The 21,317-nt window shown below is 42.9% G+C and overlaps 1 protein-coding gene across 1 annotated transcript in view; it reads right to left on the bottom strand.

The window, feature by feature from the left end:
* LOC145412987 (uncharacterized) overlaps nucleotides 1-21,317 on the bottom strand; it is a 121,679-nt gene that overhangs the window by 78,340 nt on the left and 22,022 nt on the right. Inside the window, exons 4-5 of the mRNA XM_080282810.1 lie at nucleotides 21,213-21,314; nucleotides 8,641-9,327 (exon numbers count right to left, since the gene is read on the bottom strand). Of these exons, the coding sequence (XP_080138936.1) occupies nucleotides 8,641-9,327; nucleotides 21,213-21,314 (789 nt within the window). The remainder of the gene's footprint in view (nucleotides 1-8,640; nucleotides 9,328-21,212; nucleotides 21,315-21,317) is intronic.

Raw genomic sequence — 21,317 nt, 5'->3', positions numbered from 1 at the left:
GAATCAATCCTTTGAAAAAGTATGTGCATTATCAAAACATAAAGGACCTGTAATCAGGCTTGTTCTACTAGTCTGCTGAATCCTTGCAATGCAACATACAAAACAACCCTAACTAAGCAAATTATTTAAGTGAAAGTACTTACTTTACCCCAAGATGCAAATGGAAATCAACCATTTACCAAATCCTTAAATCATCTAATCTATTCACTAATAATTCATTAGTGTTTTCAATTTCCTCTTGCTCAGCCTTATGATTTCCCATGGCTATTTACATCAGCCAATACATAACTCTCATCACATTCCAATTTCTCATACTGCACTACAATGGGGTGAGGAGGATCTTGAAACATAAGAAAAAGAAGTTACCAATGGACCACTGTTAATAAACTACAAAATAAGAGACACATACTCTAAGACTCCTTAATACCACAATCCTACACTACACTACTGAGAAAGATGGAGGAAGTTAAGTGAGGAGTGTAGGAGGGAGGGAGGGATGGTCGAGATATGATTTGTGGACATCAGGTGGGGGGTGGTATAGGAGGAAATGTACCATTTGGAACTGGGTAGGCGATGGAATGAAGGGGAAGGTTGGAATGGGAAATTGCACATGCAGTATAGTAGAACCCTCTAACAAATCAGTACAGGTATCAAGGTTAAGAGACACAAGAAGTATGAAACAGGACTTTACCTCCCTCCCTCTCGCTGGCTGTAAACAAAGTTGTTGCAGCTGAGACCAAGGGCAAGGGACAAGGAAATGTACTCAGCCAAGACAATCCCATATATGAACTACCATTGTTCTAAACCTAACTCTTTCTTTTAATTTTGGATATGTAATGGACACACTCAAATGAGTACAAAGGTAATGTAAATTTAAGCAATACTTATATACTGCCAGTCCTCTTATCTTGCACAAAAGTTTCCCACTATGAAAACTCACTCACCCAAAGAAAAAAAAAAAAAAAAAAAAAATCTTTCAGACCTACAGTAACATGTCTTCATAAAGTCTGCAAGCTATAGTGCATAACAGAGTACCACTGTAACATGAACAGTGACAGTAAGATAACTCCTTTAGTTTAGATGGTCATTTGTTTCAAGACACTGAAATGAACTGTGACTCTGTTGGATAACTCCTTCAGTACAGACAATGTTTTGTTTCATAACACAGTGATCAGAGAAGGCAACAGCTAAGTTGGCTAGACATGGGACCTTTGGGAGCATATAGCTTATGAAAATTATTACTGCATTATATATAGACTGTATTATTCTATATAGCACAATGAAAAAACTGCTTTTTTCCTCCCTTAGTCTCTCGAGAGATAAGGTCCAAATCCAGAGTATGAGCTCCATCTTATTACTGTTCACCCTGCCTCTCAAGATACCATCCAGGTCACCACTTACTCTTCACTCTTCACATTATGTTTTGCCATACATGCACATTTCCATATATCCATAACTATATACTTCCTCATGAGTCTCTTCTATCATCTTTATTCGAAATCTATCCTGCTTTTCCTTTCATCCTCTACCAATTTCTAATATTAACTACAATATAGTCTTCCTTTCAAACTTCATCTTCTTGTTTTTATCTGCAGTATTTTTTCAATTCAGCATCATACCCACTCAAGCTTACTCATCAACTGTAGCTCTCTCCAGCATATCCACACAAAATATGAAATTTTCACATAATCCTATCATTTTCATCCATCCATCATCCAATCCTACATTGCCACATGAGAAGCATAGGAGCCCGGGGCTAGGGAGTTGGTCCTGACATTTAAGATGAGAGTGACCAACCCCACTCATCCCTGAGTGACATTACATGAGCAATCAACCCCAACCACCCCTTGGATATAACCTTCACCAGCTCAATCCAATTGGAGTGCAATAATTACCCACTAAACCACCAGGTGCCAAAATCTGGTTATATGGTTACCACCCAGTTTAGTAAATGGTTTCCTGGTGTACAGGAAACCATTTGGCTTGTCACTCAGTGTAGAGTCACCCACAAGCAGAAGGAAGAGGAAAGAATGAATTGAAAGAAAGACAGAAGAGGGAGTGTAAAGTTACCCGTAGGCAGAAGGACAAGGAAAGAAAGAAGGAAAGGAAGACAGAAGAGGATGGAAGGAAAGAAGGATGGAGGAGAGGAAAGGGCAGACACCCGACAGCAGCACTACATAGAGTGAGTGGATCCTATCACTCTCATTAACCTCTAAAGGGCGGGTGTATGCATATGCTGTCCGAGGATACTAGGGCCATAAAGAAGGGTGTCTGAATATGCAGTCACAGCCCCCTCCACCCCTCAAACCCACTCCACCCACCCCACCCTCCCTTCCACCACCCCCACCCCCCACCCATCCCTACCTCCAAACCCCCCCAACCCCCCCTTACCATTCCTAACCCCCACCCTCCTACCATCCCAACCCCCCAATCCCTCACCATCCCCCCCCACCACCCCAACCCATTACCCCCTACCCTCCCCCACCCCCAGTCCCACACCCCCACACCTCCACCCCCAAATCCCCCACACCTCCCAAACCACCCCACCAATCCAACTCCCAAACCCCCACACCCCCACCCATCACCCCCTCACCCCCCACCATATCCACCCCCCACCTCCCCCTTCACACCACCCCAAACCCCTCCCCCCCTCCCCTAACCCCCACCACCACAAACCCCCCCACCATATTGCCCCTGTCGATTATGCCCATCCTAAACTTATGTCAGAATGTTCCGATGCTCATCTTTTAGCGGTTAAAACTTTGCCTACTGTCTTCCCTAGTCTTCATTTGCCCACATCTTTCAAAAATCTTACCCTATCCAATCTAAGTAAATTCAATATTCCTGAACACTCATATTTCCACTACTCTTGCGCTAAATCTCACCATTTCACAGTCACTCATACCACATCAAATTTCGTTAGTATTCTTAAGGTCCTCTTATTCTTAACACGATCTTCATAGCATAGGTGATTTTTTTTTTTTTCCTAGGCCAATGTACACTTCACTGTCTTCATATATTTATGGTTCCTCCCTTTACTATCATTGTCACTAGGTAGAGAGTGGGTACATACTATATATACCGGTATTCCACCAACTCATGTCCCCCTCCATTCATCAGCACATCAGAAGGTAAGTCATACCTTAACAACCATTAATTCTTATCTATATTTGCTTCTATATCTCATCACTCACCAATATCAAACTTCACAATTAGTAAGCAGCACATGAGCTATACAGGTCTATGTAAGATTTTTAGTACTCTATCCCTCACCAGTTTCCCTAAGTTTCCCCAAATTTTAGTGATATCCCCAACTTCCTCTATGACCGTATACCTGGTATACTGTAGGGGTCTGAGAAAGTAGTGTAGTGTGTGAGGTAGTCTGATACTGTATGGTCATATGAGATATTCCGAGAAGGTATGGGACACTGCAAGGATGTATAATGTAGTGTGGGGGTGTGTAGATTAGTGTGAGGATGAAACAGCATGCACGTGTGTGAGAAAAGATTGTGCATGGGCTCTGTTGTATCATTCAGAACAGCTGTAAGCAATTTATCCAGGTCCAATGAGTGTTTTAAGTGTACCCTAACATTGGACAACAAGCCACAAATGGGAAGGGGATGCAGAAGAACAATAAAATTACCGGTATGTTTCATCTAGTCATTCCATTCGTTTCATAATGTTGCTCAGTATGCAAAACCATGAGTGTTAAGTAATGTCTGAATGTTTTGTGTATAATCAATAATTTAATAAAAAAAGGTGACAGTGAATAGAAATGTGAAAGTGTGAAGGATGTAAGTGGTAGATTATTAGCCTAACCCATGGGGATGAAGTAAGGACCAGATAGAAAGAATATTTTGAAAGCCTGATGAATGGGAATGGAGAGAGCAAAGCAACTGTTAACACAATTGGTTTTGGGGGTGTACGGGGAAGAAATGCAGCGCCAGGAAAAGGTGACACTTGCAAAGGTGAAGAACGTAGTGAAGCAGCTGAAAAATGGGAAAAAAGCTGGGGTAGATGAGGTGTATGCATCGATGATTAAGTGTAGTGGAGAGAGCAGTATGGTATGAAATGTTTGTTGGTGATATGTAAGATGGCATGGATGAGTGAAACTGTGTCAGTAGAGTGGAAAATGGCAGTGACTGTACCCCTGAACAAAAAATAAAGGTGAGCAAAGTCATCATCATCATTATCATTATCCAGACCTCCTTTCCCACCCTTGAGTAGGGTGAGGAGTAGCAATGTACAGACAGCCCAAGTTTGCCCAATCCAATGGGCCTCATTTCCATTCACTCATCATTCAAGCCCACGGAATCCTGGCTCAATCTGATATGCCAAAAACATTCACCACATTCTGTACCTTCACATAAAAGTATCTAAAAAAGTCAACCCAGATGCTGTCACATTAAAAAGGGGTGCCAAATCCCTGATCATGCACTTCTCACAACATTTATCCAGCCAGCTCAATTTCTTGTCAGTTCCCCAGCCTCATTGACTTCCAAACCTCTCTTCCTCGCACACTTATCCACCATATCCCTCCACCTTCTCCTTGGCCTACCTCACCTCCTCCCTCCTTCAAATCTGCTCAGATATAACTTTTTCACCACTCTATTGTCATCCATTCTCTCCACATGACCATACCATCTCAGTACACTCTCTTCGATTCTGGTGTCCACAGACTTCCTCACTTCACATCTTTCACGAATCACATTATCTTGTATCCTATCCACTCTCTTTATTCCACATACATTCCTCAGTAGTCTCGTCTCCACTGTTCTAACTCTTGACTTTTCATTTTCATGCCACACCAAAGTCTCACATCCTTATGTTAAAGTTGGCACTAACACTCCCTCATGTAAGTTTGTGCAGCTGCAACACTCAAGCCTCTTTTTCTCATCAAGGCCTTCATTGCACCAGCTACCTTCCTTCATTGTATCACTCTATTTCCACTTCTTTTGCACATTTTCCTCTCTTTTCTATCACTGTACCCAGGTATTTGAACTCTCTTACCAATTCCAGTCTCATCTCCATTCACTGTAACATCACACTGGAAGTCACCTTCTCTCTCAACAACCATCACTTTACTCTTTTCTACATTTACTCTCAAGGCACGATGGTCACAGACATCAGCAAAACTCTGCGTTAGCCTACCAAGTTCTTGTCCAGTATTTGCAAGTTGTACTGCAATATCAGCATACAACAAATCTGAGATATTCCATCCATCACCATTCATTACCAGTGCCATCCCCCTCTCCAGTACTCATGTTTTTACATCTCTCATCATCCCATCCATATATATATATATATATATATATATATATATATATATATTTTTTGAACAACCACGGGGAAATCACACAACCTTGTTGCTCACCCACACTGGTCATGAACCATTCACTTACAAGCCCATGTAACCTTTCACATGCCTCTCTACCACCATAAAAACTTTTGATGGCACCTAGCAGCTTACCATCTACAGCATACATGCACAAAACCTTCCACAATCCTCCTCTGTCTACTCTGTCATATGCATTTTCCAGATCCATGAATGCCATAAACACCTTATAGTCCTTCTCACAAGTCTTCTCCACTATCTGTCTCACTGCAAATATTCGATCCTCCTCTGTCACTCCTAAAGCCATCCTATTCATCACTCACTAGGACTTCTTATATCTCTCTTACTTTTTATAAAATAATTTTTCCATATACCTTTCCTACAACACTCAATAAACTTATGCCACGATAATTCATGCACTCGCTTTGCTCTTTTATTTTTGCACAAGGGTACAATCACTGCCTTTTTCCACTCTGCTGACACAGTTTCACTCATCCATGCATTTGTACACATCTCCAACAAACTCTTCATTTTATTCTCTCCACTGCACTTAATCATCTCTGCACACACCTCATCAACCCCAGCTGCTTCCTCATTTTTCAGCCGTTTCGCAGCACACTTCACCTGTGTCAGTGTTCCGTTTCCTGGCACTGCATTCCTCCTCTGCACATCCCGCAAAACCAGTCATGTTTACAGTGGCTCTGCTCTCTCTATTCCCATTCATCAGGCTCTTAAAATGTTCTTCCCATCCAGTCCTCACTTCATCCCCACGGGTTAATAATCTACCACTTACATCCTTCACAATTTCACATTCCTTTCCACTGTCACTTCTAAATTCCCACACCTCATACCAGAATAACTTCCTATTTTCGAAGTAATTTGCATTTTCTTCCTAGATCGTCATTTACCTCCTTCTTTTTCACTCCACTAGTCTCTTTACATGGTTCTTGCTCTCAATAAATTATACTCAACTGAACCCCTGTCCTGTAACCACTCTAGCCACTACTTCCTCTTTTCCTCCACTGCTCTCTTAATCTCTTCATCCCACCAATGCCGTACCTTTCTTCCTTGTTGTTACTCTTGCCACACCACACACCGCTTTAGCATTCCTAAATAAGCAATCCCTATATGCATTCCACAGGCTGTCCAGATCCATTTCATTCCAATTCACCAATTCTAACTCCTTCCCTACTTTGGTCCTGTACCGGTATTCACCTGTCATTTCTTGATCCTCAGCTCTTCAACTTCCAGTCAAAGTGGGTGCAAGAATTATCATGGCATAAGTCTATTGAGTGTTGTAGGGAAGGGATATGGAAGAATTATTATAGAGAAAGTTACAGAGATATCAGAAGTCCCTAGGGAGTGACAAACAGGGAGGCTTTAGGAGGGGCAGAGGATGTGTGGATCAAATATTTGCAGTGAGACAGACAGTGGAAGAGGCTTACGAAAAAGGCTTATGGGGTGTTCATGTCATTTAGGGATCTGAAAAAAGCATACCGTACAACAAAGGCAACAGAGAAGGACTGTGGAACGTTTTGCGCATTTACGGTGCAGATGATAAACTGCTAGGTACTGTCAAGAGTTTTTATGACGGCAGCGAGGCATGTGCATGGGTAAATGGGCATCCAAGTGAATGGTTCACAATCAATGTGGGTGTCTGACAAGGTTGTGTGATGTCCCCATGGTTGTTCAATATATATACTGTATATGGATGAGGTGATGAGAGATGTAAAAACATGAGTAATGGAAAGAGGGATGGCATTGGTAATAAATGGTGATGGATGGAATACCAGTATCTAAAATTTGTCGTAAGCTTGTGATGCAGTGCTACTTGCAAATACCAGACATGAGCTTGGTGGACTAATACAGAGTTTTTGTAGATGTCTGTGACAGTCGTGCCTTGAAAGTAAATGGACAAAGGAGTAAAGTGATGGTTACTGAGAGTGAAGGTGACTCCCAGTGTGATGTTCCAGTGAATAGAGAGTGACTGGAACTGGTGCTAGAGTTCAAACAACTGGGTACAGTGACAGAAAAAGAGAGGAAAATGGACAAAAGAAGTGGAAAGTAGAGTGACACAAGGAAAAGATGTTGCTGGTGCTATGAAGGCTTTGATAAGAAACAGAGGCTTGAGTGTTGCAGCTGCATGAGGCATAAATGAAGGAGTGTTAGTACCAACTCTAACATACAGATGTGAGACTACAGTGTAGCATGAAAATGAAAAGTCAAGAGTAAAAGCAGTGGAGATGGGACTGCTGAGGAATGTGTGTGGAGTACAGAGCGTGGATACGATATGGAATAATGTGATTTGTGAAAGATGTGGCGTAAGGAAGTCTGTGGACACCAGAATCAAAGAGAGTGTATTGAGATGGCATGGTCATGTGGAGAGAATGGATGACAACAGAGTGGTGAAAAAGGAATATCTGAGCAAATTTGAAGTAGGGAGGAGGTGAGGTAGGCCAAGAAGGTGGAGGGTTATGGTGGATGAGTGTGTGAGGAAGAGAGGTATGGAAGTTGGTGAGGCAAAGGGACTGACAAGAGATCCAACTGACTGGATGATTTTTTTTTTTTTTTTCACACTCGGTTATGTAAATGTATGGATGGCTACAACTGCTGGTTTTGCCTTTTATTTTTAGATGGAGTGAGGTGCAGGTGGAGAGAGAAATGACGATACGGCAGCCACTACAAGTTGAGGTCCAGTGTACCACCACTACGCATCAACATCAGATATTATGCCATTTTTTCCATAATTATTTACTTAATATAGGTAGTTTTATTATGATACTCAGTTTTTCAATTGCCTAACTAATTTATTTCTATGAAATACTAAAACTAAATTGCATATTACATACAAGTGATTGAAGGGACACCAAAATATATAAACAAGAGGGTACCTGACCAGACGAAAATCGGTATCGACAGTTTTAGGCATCGACGGGTATCTTAGGTACTTAACCCCCGTCGATAATGAGGGTGTACTGTACATGTAATAAACCATCAATCTTGTTCTAGTCAAACCTGACAGTTCCTAAAGAAAAAGAATGTGGCAACTGGCTGAGGCATGAAATCTGCAAGTGCCAAATTGATAATATGCAGGGTTCCATTTATTACTGTTAACTCCATAATTATTTGACAATATAAACAGTGAGTTATGCTGAATTAACTATGGCTATATGAATGCTAGGCATGTCTTGTACTGACTAACACGAGTAAGCTATTTCTTAAAACTACAGCACCACCTAAGGCTGATGGAAGTGTTTGTCATTAAAGTACAGTGATATTCTTAAGTAAAAGTTACAGAAACTCACCATGGAAGTCTCTGGGTGTGTCTGCTGAGGTTGTACTCCTGAAGGTCCAGGTAACGTGCCTTCATCACCGCTGTGGTACTGGTCTGCCTGTGGATACACCTCCCGTCCCACCTGCTCTCCTCTCCCCGATGAACTGACCTGGGCAGTACCAGCATATATGGCTGTTCCTGAGACTGAGTATAGTACCCCCTCCGAGGCTGTGATGGGGCCATGGTGACTAGCATATGGCTGTGGGGCGTGGGGGGCAACATCAGCCTGGTGTGGGGGTTCATGGGACGGCACCAACACCACCTGTGGGGCTGGATGCTCCCGTAAACTTAGGTTCTCTCCTCTTAGACTTAAGTTCTCACCACGCAAGCTGAGGTTCTCCCCATTCCCTGCCTCAACGGTAACAGTCTCTTCCTGATTCTCACGCACTCCCACATAACTACTTTGCACACTGAACTGTTCGGTCTTTTTTCGTTTGGTAACAGGACTAGATTGAGGGTATTTTGACACTTGCAAATGTTGCGTCACTCCCACCGCGGTCACTGGAGCGGTCTGTGTGGGTAATGTCTGTGGTCTCGGTGGTGAGGCGAGTCTTTTTACAGCTTTTTCTGTGGGTCTGTCTGGTTCAGCTAGACCCTTTATTTTTAAGTTTTCTGCTGTACTTATCAACGACGCTAACTCTGACTGTGATACACTAACCTGTAAAACAAAAGATAAGATTAGTATAAGATTAATACATTAATACAATTTTTCATTTGAGGAGTCTCGTGGACAAGGGGCGAATGTGCCACCCCCATCAAAAATGAGTTATGCATGTTTTCCGATAGATGGAAGCATTGAAAATCTCGTGGTGATGAGCGTTTTCCGATTCTGACCCATGTGGGTTCAGAATTCTAGGTTCAATCTCCCTTGTTTTGCACACGTGGAAGGGAGGAGGAGGAGGGTGGGGAGGGTCTGTGATTTCAGAGCTGTAGGGGCGAATGTCGGCACGCGCCCAGCCAATGGGCGAGCGGCTCCCTCTGTCAGAGTTAAAGGGCCGCCTCTCAGCCAATCAGACGCGCGCTAGCATCCCCGCTAGTCATCCCGCGAAGCACGTGAGTGAAGCCTGGCTTTGTTTACACTCTGATGACGTCCTCAACTACTAACCATTAGGCCCCCCCCCCTTCTTCATCTTGGTGTGCGGTTGGAGTTGTAAATAGTTGGTGAGTATTATAACTTCATTGTGTCAGTCATTAACAATATAATGGTTATCATACACATAATAAAACAATCTGTTGCTGATAAGGAGATGAAAATATTTAATTAATAATTATAGGAAAAATATTAATTATGGGAATTTTTGGCTGAAAATTTCACAGTATCATAGTTTCATTTACATCTAATACAGGAATAAATTTCAAGTTGATTGAACAATAATTACTATATGCTGAAAAAACACCATCGCGTGTTTTACTGTGTGTTTGTGCGTGTGTGTGTGTGTTTTTCCTGCAGTATAAATTTGCCTCTTCCAGAGGATTCTAATGATATATAATAACATACTATACTATAATATTCTATGTCTGCCACCTATTCCTGAACTTTAAACGCTCATAACAAAAAAAAAAAAAGAAAAAAAGGCGCATTCGCCCCTTGTCCACGAGACGCCTCATTTTTTAATGCAGTCCAATTAAAATCTCACTATGACTTGTGTTACATCTCCCAATCATTATGTACAGTTCAACACCACTGACACTATTATCATACATAATGTGTCAGATGCAAGCAAACGATTATGAATATATCCTTTTCTGGAAGGTCAATAAGCAGTATTTTGGGATAAATCAATAGGTACTTATTAAGCAATGAAACTTATTAATTACCAAAGTTGGAAAAGAACCTTCCCTGTCTACTATGTCGTACGGTTTTTCCAGATCCAGAAATGCCATAAACACCTTATAGTCCTTCTCACAAGCCTTCTCCACCATCTGTCTCACTGCAAATATTTGATCCACACATCCTCTGCCACTTCTAAAGCCACCCTGTTCATCGCTCACTAGAACTTCCGATGTCTCCCTTACTTTCTCTATGATAGTTCTTCCATATACCTTTCCTACAACACCCAATAAATTTATGCCATGATAATTCTTGCACTCACTTTTATTTTTGTACAGGGGTACAATCACAGCCATTTTCTACTCAGCTGGCACAGTTTCACTCACCCATGCCTTCTTACACATCTCAAGAAGCACTTCATTCTGCCCTCTCCACTACACTTAATCATCTCTGCATACACCTCATCAACCCCAGCTGCTTTCTCATTTTTCAGTCGCTTCACAGCGTTCTTCATCTGTGCGAGTGTCATGTTTCCTGGCACTACATTCCTACTCTGCACACCCCCAAAACCAACCATCAGGCTTTCAAAATACTCTTTCCATCTGTAGCTCTAAATTGATCCCCATGGTTTAATAATCTAAAACTTACATCCTTCACACTTTCACATTTCTTTCCGCTGTCACTTCTATATTTCGCACCTCTTTCCAGAATAACTTCCAATTTTCAGAGTAATTTGCATTTATTTTTCTTCCTAGATCATCATTTACCTCCTCCTTTTTCCTCTTCACTAGTCTCTTTACGTGCTTCTTGCTCTCAACACATTCAGTTATTTCAACTGAACCCCTGCCCTGCAACCACTCTAGCCACTTATTCCTCTTTTCCTCCATTGCTCTCTTAACTTCATCACACCATGCCATACCTTTCTCCTTTGTTGTTACTCATGCCATACCACATGCAACTTTTGCATTCCTAACCAGGCAATCCCTATATGCATTCCACAGGCTGTCCAGATCCATTTCATTCCAATTCACTGATTCCAACTTCTCCCCTCCTTTGGTCCCATATTGATCTACCATTTCTTTGATCCTTAGCTTCTCGACTTTCAGTCTTTCTCCCTGACTGCTCCTCTCTCTCCTGGTCCACCTCACTCCTCTCAGCTTGATCTTGCATACCACAATCATATGATCTGACAAACCTCCACATCATCCTCTCACTGCTCTCGTATCAGCAAACCATTCCCAGCATTGACCTCTCTACGAGCACGTAATCAATCAGGCTCCTTTCAACACAATCCCATTCCCTCTATATCACATGCATTCATGTGCATCTTTGTTTGAAATACGAGTTACAAATGTACAATCTCTTTCCCTGACACATGTCCTTCAGTCACTTCCCATTATAATTTTCTCCTGGTACTCCATTACAACTCATTATGTCATCCTCAGGACCAGTGCCTACTCTTCCATTCATATTGCCCATTACAATCACTTTATAGTTCCTGGGCATTTCTCCCACTACTTCATCCAGCTCATCCCCAAACCTGTCTTTCTCTCACTTCTGTTATCACACGGTGCATACGGTACAATCACTGCAACTTTCACTTCTCAAATTTGAACTTGATAATGCATACATCTCAAGCCGACACATTTGTAATCTCTCATTCCATTCTGCCACACCTCATTCATCAACAAAGCAACTCCTTCTTTGCATCCTTCTCGCCCATTCATGCCCGATCCTACACATTTCACACCCTCCCACTCCTCCATTTCCCACACTTTCGCCTTTCTTTCACATAATGCATCATGGCATTTCTTGCACTCTTGAACACATTCACCTCTTGCACCCTCTTGCTCTCCCCATTAACACCTCTCACATTCAACAAAGCCACACGAATGGGCCCTCCGAGGCTCTCCAAAACGTTTGCCACTTAAAAGTGATTTTAGATAGAGGAAGGTTTTGTGTATGTACGGTGTAGATGGTAAGCTCCTAGGTGCCATCAAGAGTTTTTATGATGGTAATGAGGCATGTGTAATGGGTAAATGGGCATCTAAGCAAGTGGTTCACGATGTGATTTATGAAAGATACGGAGTGAGGAAGTCTGTGGATACCAGAATAAATGAGAGTGTACTAAGATGGTTATGGTCAGATAGGGAGAATGGATAACAACAGAGTTGTGAAAAAGGTATATCTGAGTGAATTTAAAGGAGGGAGAGGCAAGGTACGCCAAGGAGAAGGTGGAGGGATATGGTGGATGAGTGTGTGAGGAAGAAAGGAATGGAAGTCTGTGAGGCTAGGGAACTGACAAGAGATTGAGCTGGCTGGATGAATGTTGCAAGAAGTGCATGATCAGGGATTTGGTACTCCTTTTTAACGTGACAGCGTTCGGATTGACTCTACCGGATACGTTCATGTGAAACTACAGAACGTGGTGAAACTTTTCTCACGTATCAGATTAAGCAAGGATTCTGGGGGCTTGAATGATGAGTGAGTGGAAGCGTGGCCCATTGAACTGGGCAAACTTGGGCTGCCTGGATGTTGCTACTAATTCACCCTGCCCTAGGGTGGGAATGGAGGTCCGGATGATGATGATGAAGAAGAACCAGATCATGCTTTATTTACATGTTTATCTTCCACATTAGTCCTGGACGTCATTCTGCCCCAGGGTGGGAAAGGAGGTCTGGATGATGATGATGATGATGAAAAAGAACATGAAACTAAATTATGCAATGAAAAATGATACTGACAACAGCCAATTCCACATTAGCCCATCGGTGCTTCAGGGGCCCACAAATGGCTACCACACAGACTAACTAGAAAGCACTCAAAGAGTGCATACCTCCACCACTGCCATTAAAATAGGATCTGGATCCATGGAGATGTTGTGTGGAATACATAGGATCTGGATCAGCCCCAAAATTCAACCAACTGTTCCTTGACCCATGGCCCACTCTTCCACAAAATTTTAGTGAAATTCATTGAGAACTTTTGGAAGTATTATACACAGGATCTGGATCTGCCTCCAAATTAAATCAATTCTTTCTTGGTTGGCCCAAGACCCGACCCTTTCACCAAATTTCATTGAAATTCATTGAGAACTAAGGAGATATCGTCTGGATAAACAGACACATGAACTAACACAGAGGAATACATAACTTCCTCCAACTTCGTTGGCGAAGGTAATGAGTACAAGAACAAAATACGCCCCAGGAGGCACTACATGATAAAAAATCCTTAAGTCACCTCTGACAGATTCAAACTTACAGATGCAAGGCTAAGCTATCAGCACCTGGTACATCCTACCAGCACAATTGAAATGCGCTTTCCTTTAAATCCATTAATTTTTACATGACACTACAGTACAATATTTCATTTTATTCTGGCAATCATCCACCAATCCAGTCAGCTTCAGATAGGCCTCTTGTACAGAATGCATTACAAACTCACCTCAATGAACATACTCAGAATGATGATATCTTTTGTACAGTACTTAACTATAGTAACTGACATTAAATATCACTGATTATAAGAGGCCAGGCATTGTGGATTACCATCATCATCATCATCTGGACCTCCTTTCCCACCCTAGGGCAGGGTGAGGAGTAGCAATGTCCACACAGCCCAAATCTGCCCAATCTAATGGGCCATGCTTCCATTCACTCATCATTCAAGCCCCCGGAATCCTGGCTCTATCGGATACACCAAAAACATTCACCACATGTTATAGCTTCACATAAGCATATCCGATAAGAGTCAATCTGGATGCTGCCACATTAAAATGGGTGCCAAATCCCAGATCATGCACTTCTCCTCAAAACATTCATCCAGTTACCATGATCTCTTGTCAGTGCAAGGTTTGTCATGTCTCACTGACAAATCCTGCGCTGCCGCTTGGTAACATGTTTCACATGCTTCTCTCCATCCTTAATGTCTTCCATACTGCTAGCCTACTCATGGCTTACAAGTCTAACTTGGAGCAAAAGATAGCTGAGAACAAGCAAAGTCCCTGGCAGCCTTTGTCTTGCAGTTTGAACATGTGTGAATAGGATGGCTGACCTGCTCTTATTTTAACATATCAAAACTCTGTGCACTGTATATAATATTCACTGATACATCTGAAAACCTACAAACAGAAGTAAAGCTAGGGAAACCATTTTATCTTAAATACAGTACAGGGAGTCTTCAATATACGAAAGGAATATCGTTTCGTTTCGTTTCGTTTTTAAAGGCTCCAACATGCTTGCATGTGTCGGCCTTGGTCACCTAAAGGCGGCTCTCCACGCTGCACGATCCATTGCAGCCTCCCTGTTCAGTCCCTTAACCCTAAGGTCACACTTAATGACCTCGTCCCATGTCTTTCTCGGTCTACCCCTCACAACCCCACCCCCAATATTAACACTTCTCACCTTCCTCACCCAATTATCATCCCCCATCCTCTCCACATGTCCAAACCACCTCAATCTACCTCTCCTCATCACAACACCAATACACTCCAGTCCCATCCTACCTCTCAACTCTTCCACTGTAAACCCAGCCCCTCCAGACCTTGGACGCAGGGACGCACTGCACATCCACCTAATCATTGTCATTTCTGTACGTCTGAGCCGGCGAATGTCTTCCTCCTTCACTGCCCAGGTCTCACTGCCATACAGCATTACACTCCTAACACATGCTGCATACAAAGACCCCTTAGCACATAGGGAGAGCCCTCTCAATGTCAGGAGAGGCAAGAGCTCCCTGAACTTCTTCCAACCACTTCTCACCCTAGCCACAGAGCTAGCTCCAGCCCCACCTCCAGCACACAACATGTCTCCCAAATAACAAAACTCTTCCACACTCTCAAGAGATTCACCAGCAAGTTCAATCCTTTCACGTCTGACGATCTCCACCTGATCACCCCGGCACGCCGTACACATAAAATCAGCATTATCTCGCAGTCTACCTCTGATACCACTACATCTCTTATGCACCCATTTATCACACACACTGCACAAGATGGAATTACTTCCCACGCCCTTGTGGCAAACTGCACATGGCCACTCTCCCTCGTCTTTGACAGTACCGCCACCAACCCTAGATATCATCACTTTTGTTTTATCTGCATTTACCCTTAAACCCTTTTGCCCCATACCATCTCTCCACTTCCTAAACCTTTCCTCCGCCTCCCTTTCATTCTCTGCAATCAACACCAAATCATCAGCATACAACAACTCCCACGGGAGTCCGTTTCTAAAGTCACGTGAAAGGGCTTCAAGTACCATGATAAACAACATGGGACTCAAGACTGACCCCTGATGCACACCAACATTCACGGAAAACTTATCACTCAAATCTCCATTCACTCTCACCTGGGTGTGAGCACCCACATACATGGCCATAACCACCCTAACCAGCCACTCCTCCAAGCCAAGCTTTCTCATTGCCCACTTCACCACCTCTCTAGGGACTCTGTCAAAGGCCTTTTCCAAATCAACAAAAACAAAATAAAGATCCCTTCTCCTACCAATATATTTTTCCTGAAGCTGTCGAACAATGAATATGGCATCAGTGGTCCCCCTACCTGGCATAAACCCAAACTGCATCTCAACAATATTCACTCTTTCTCTAATCATACCTTCTAAAACTCTCTCCATTACCTTCATCATCTGATCTAAAAGCTTTATACCTCTATAATTTCCTCTTTCCAGGGCATCACCCTTCCCTTTATACACATTTACAATTATACTCTTCAGCCAATCATCTGGGACAACACACTCATAAATAATCCTGTTTATCAGGTCAGTGACTAAACTCACCCCTATGTCGCCTGAGGCCTTCAACATTTCGGCAGTCAACCCAGACACACCTGCTGCCTTCCCCACCCTCATCCTGCCTATTGCCTCACTCACAGTAGCAGTATCAATCAAAGGCCAAGGGCCAGACACTGGATCTGCTGGCTCCAAACCTTCCCTGTCCCAGTCAAACTCCTCATTCAACAACCGGTTATGATGCTCTCTCCATGCATCTTTAATATCCTCACTGTTCACCACTACCCTTCCTTCATCATTCTTCACACACTGCTCACCTATGATATCCCGATTATCCCTCTTCACCTGACCTGCCACCCTAAATATATTTTTCCTTTCCCCATGATTTAGGTTATCAAGTAATTGTCTCTGTGACTCAGACTTTGCCCTGTATACCTCTCTCCTAGCCCTACGCTTGGCAGCCAAATATTCCTCTTTGCTACCACCCTTCTTCCATTCCCGGAAAAGCCTTCTTTTCTCCTTAATTGCAGCCTCTACACCCTCATCCCACCACCAAGTTACTTTATGTCTTGGTGGTCCTCTTGTCCAGCCGCATGTTACATCAGTAACTCTCAAGAAATTGTTCTTGAGGGCTCTGTACTGTTCATTAACGCCTCTGTCTACAGCTCCCTGTTCAGCCACCACTCTCCTCAACTCGCTATAGAAGGCATCCCTTACTACTTGGTTTTTCAGCTTCCATATTTTCCTCCTAGGTACATAAGTCCTCTTTTTCATCACTTGTTCTTTAAGCACCATATCACAAATCAATAGTTTGTGCTGCTGCACACACTCCTCACTTCCTATAACTTTAACATCCCTCACTAACCTCCAATCGGCCCTCCTAACCAGAAAATAATCTATCTGACTGCTACTTCCCCCAGACTCATACGTAATTAACCTACTGTCTCTTTTCCTAAAATATGTGTTGCACACAATCATGTCCGTTGCCTCCTCAAACTCGAGTATCCTTTCCCCTTCTGCATTCCTTATACCATACGCACATCCCCCATGCACACCTTCATAACCTTGTGCTGCTTCACCTACATGACCATTTAAGTCCCCTCCCAAAATCACTATCTCATCATCCCGCATACCACCCACTACACGTATTAAATCATCCCAAAATCTATCTTTCTCTGATTCATCCAATCCTGCCTGTGGAGCATATGCCGATATAATCACAGCTATCTTTCTTCCCAACAGAATTTTCACTACCAATATCCTATTGCTTACTCTCAAAACATTCATAACATATTCCACCCATTTCTCCGCAACCATCACACCAACACCTCCATATCCGTCTGTCCCCCCCTGCCAAAACAACTTATAGCAACAGTCCTTCCCAACAATCTTTCTGGCTGATCCACCCCTGTACCGGACTTCCTGCAAACACGCCACATCCACCCACCTCCTACTGAATGCCTCAACGACTTCCCCTGCTCTTCCCCTCAAACTTCCCACATTCCATGAACCCACCCTCATCCCCATGGGTGATTTACTGTCCTCAGGCTTGCTTTGAAACCTTTTTTGTTTTGTCATCTTCAGTATTAATAAATGGGGACAGACACAGCACAGGTCCCACTCACTGCACAATCCCAGGTCCAGGCAATGGATCTGGGACCCCTAGCCCACCAGCTTACCAGTGGCTGTGGTAGTGGCCTCGGGGCACCCTGCCAGGACAGCTGCAGGGACACCCTCCAAGCGCTCTTGGCACTGCAACTATCCTGCCATTATACACCCACTGATAGGGCAGCCTCCTGGGGCGCTACTCCCAGGTTCGGGCCCCTCTCTATTGGGCGGAAGCGGCAGCCTGGGAACCGCAATGCCCTGTACCCTCTAGCACAGGCCCGAGCCCCATCTCGCCCTGGACCCATGATCTATGCCGGCGGAACCCCCACCACGCCTCCCCCCAGAAGTCCGCCACTAGGTAGCAGGGGCAAAGTTTTCTGGCCGCATGCCCTTGCTGGCGCCAACCCCTGTAACGTAGTGGGATACGTTGTGTGAAATGTAAAGTGCATGTGGTGTAGTGCATAGATAGTTAGAGGAAATGTTTGGGAGAGTATGCTGGTCTACTCTCCATGTTACTGTCACACTGAAAAGGTCAGCAAAGGGGGATGGTTAGATAGCTAGTGAAACAGGAGCTCCAGCTCTCCCTATCACCAGCATTCCCACTCCCCTCGGGAGTACTACCCTGTTCGGTCCGTGATAAAAAAAACTTTCATAATCCAAAAAAAAAAAAAACTTTCGTAATCCAAAATTTTGTATATTGGAACGATTTTCCCCACTGAAATATACATAGAAATGGGGGGATGTGTCCCAGGACCGCCTTGAACCCCCCACCTAAACTTTACCCCTTCTTTTTTTTTTTTTTTTTTTATATATATATATAACTGTAGAAGTAAGTAATACCTGTAGATGTAGAGAACGAGGTGGCCATTTTCTTGTACAGTACATCTCCTTTTTCCTGGTCACACTTCCTACAAGGCCTAAAGCACGCCCAATCTCCCAGGCTCCCTGCCCCTCCTCAAGGCATCTTAAAATTTCCAATTTCCTCTCCAGAGTTAGAATATGGTGCTGCTGGTTCTTTGCAGCAGGCTCCCCCAATGCTGGAGATTATGCAGGGGGCTTGGGAGGCATGTCTAAACAGTATGAAAAGGTGCAGAGCTGCGAAAAAATCCTCACAAACGGCAAAGCTACGAGAAGGGAGGTGGACTCGGTTCCGGGACAATTTGCCGTGAAGTCAATTCACCATCAAAACATGGACGATTCCCCATCAGGACAATTCGCACCCAAGATGATTCCCCGTCATTCTATAAATATACTTAATATTAATTGAATAATACTATAATAACTAATTTCATGGGGAACTATCAAGGTCTATGTTCATTCAACAGTGTAGGCTTTGGATATTATATATAATCTGCACTTGTAGTCAATAATTAACTTGCTTCTGCCTCACAGTAGTCGACCTTGAATTATAATCTGGCATCTCCCATAGCTATCTTCAGTAATTTTTATTGTAATTTATGGATGCAGTCGGTTGAGACTGATTGATTAGCTGGGAATGTAGACATGATATGAAGGTTATTCGTATACTTTTAGAGTATGTCAATCGTTCACTTGAGGTTTTTATGCATTATTATAAATGCCAACGTCTCACAAGTAGCCTTACGTTAAACGATGAAGTGAAACATCGTACGTCACCTGATTCACATTTCAGTATACAGTAATCCCTCTACTATCCGACGTAACAGAGCCAAAGGCATGTCCGGAAAGTGGTCCTGTCTGGATAGTGGGCCCCAGCCTCCTGGACTTGTACTTAAGGACCCTAACCCAGCCTACCTTTGAAAGCCACCTACATAACTCCCTACCGGACATGCATAGCACCTATTTAAACCTATTTAAGACCCTATTCACACCAATAATGGACATAAAGCATTAAATAAATGAAAAGGAACTAAAGAATGAGGAATCAGATGTGACTGTACCTCAGCCAGGGTACTTACAGCACATCTGTGGCCGCCTTCTCTAAGGCTTTGGCAGTGGTGAAAATGCTCTTGAAGCAAGTACAGTAATCCAGTGTTGTGCTGCACTTACAGTAATTCTTTGCAATGTGAGTTATAATTGTTTAACACTGCACATTCTATTAATTGCACCACGCCAGTTTCAACCGCCAGTTTGCTCTCCACAGTTAATCCTTTGCACTCTAAATCCTAATTTCTTAACACTGCACAACACTGAAAATTCCTGTGAGGACTAGTGGCGAGGTATTGCAGTTTATTCACAAAAATCAGCACGTGCGGCATCCATTGCAATAAGCATCTACTTGTGATCGCAGTTAGGCAATAACTGTTGGTGAGGGGGAAGCAGGATTGTCAGATTGCAACTCGGCCACATTACCAAACTCCTCAATTTTCATGACCAAATTTAACTTTTCATTACCAAATTTGTAAAGCTAGCATTTATTCTTGACTAATTATATATACAAGTGGAAATAAATGTAATCATTCTCCTTACAATTAACAGCATGTTGATTATTTTCACGCTATGTAGGCTAGCAGATTAATCAGAGAGAGCAAACAATCCACCATCTCCATCTTGTGTATCCTCATACATGTGAGAAATCCATTTGGTAAAGCATTTTTGATTCATTACCAAATGAATTTTTTTCATTACCAAATTGGCCCACATTTGGTAATGAAAAATACCAAATGGCCACCCTGACAGGGGAGGGGGGAGGAAGAAACGGGTGAAGGGGCCGTGGTGTAAACAGGTGTTCGGCGCCGTGCAGCAATTTCAAATTATGGGCGAGAAAAAAATTTGGATTTTGGGGGGATTTTTTTCTTTTTTGGGCCATTTTTGGGTTTCGAAGGTCCAGGCCCATAATGTCTGGTCAGTGGGGTGTCCGGAAAGTGGGTGTCTGGATAGTACAGGGATTACTATTAATATTTTTTCCATTATTACCAACTATTTGACGCCATATTTTACATTTATCATAAAAAGAATAAACCACCATCACCTTTATAATTCATATAAATTGAAAACTAATGTACTTGCTAAATAAACTGATATGTAAATAAATGACGGGGAATCAACCTGATGGCAAATTGTCAGAAACCGTGGACTCAACTGAGAAGAGTTCGAAAAACTGTTTACCAGAGGGGTTAGTTTGTTTTCTCGCTGCAAGCGAGCGCCCATTTTGAATTTTTCGTATCCCTGAGACTGATACCTTCGTACTGTGGAATCTGTCCTATTTTCATCGCTTTAATAACATCGAAAATTCGTACCTCAGGTTTTCATATATCAAGGACTCACTGTACTATACCACATGTCCAAAATATCTTGATTCGCTGAATATATATTTAAAAATTCATCAGAATGAATTCACAGGTAATCGTCTGTCTACAAAATTGGGATTTACAACACTTCCCACAGTCAGTAAAATATTAGCCTATGTACTGTATAAACCAGTACATAGTCAAGTCTCACCTCTCCCTTATAAATGAACTCTAGCAGGGCCTCTAACTCCTGTCCTTTCACATCCTTCAGGAAGACAATTGGATGCTTGCACGGATTAGTCTGAAACAGTGTCTG

The sequence above is a fragment of the Coenobita brevimanus genome, chromosome 94, assembly GCF_032717465.1.
Source record: "Coenobita brevimanus isolate Jiangsu-jjx chromosome 94, ASM3271746v2, whole genome shotgun sequence".
NCBI classification, from domain to species: Eukaryota; Metazoa; Arthropoda; class Malacostraca; order Decapoda; family Coenobitidae; genus Coenobita; species Coenobita brevimanus.
The sequence above is the reverse complement of the archived record's forward strand: the minus strand, read 5'-3'. Positions and strand labels throughout refer to the sequence as shown.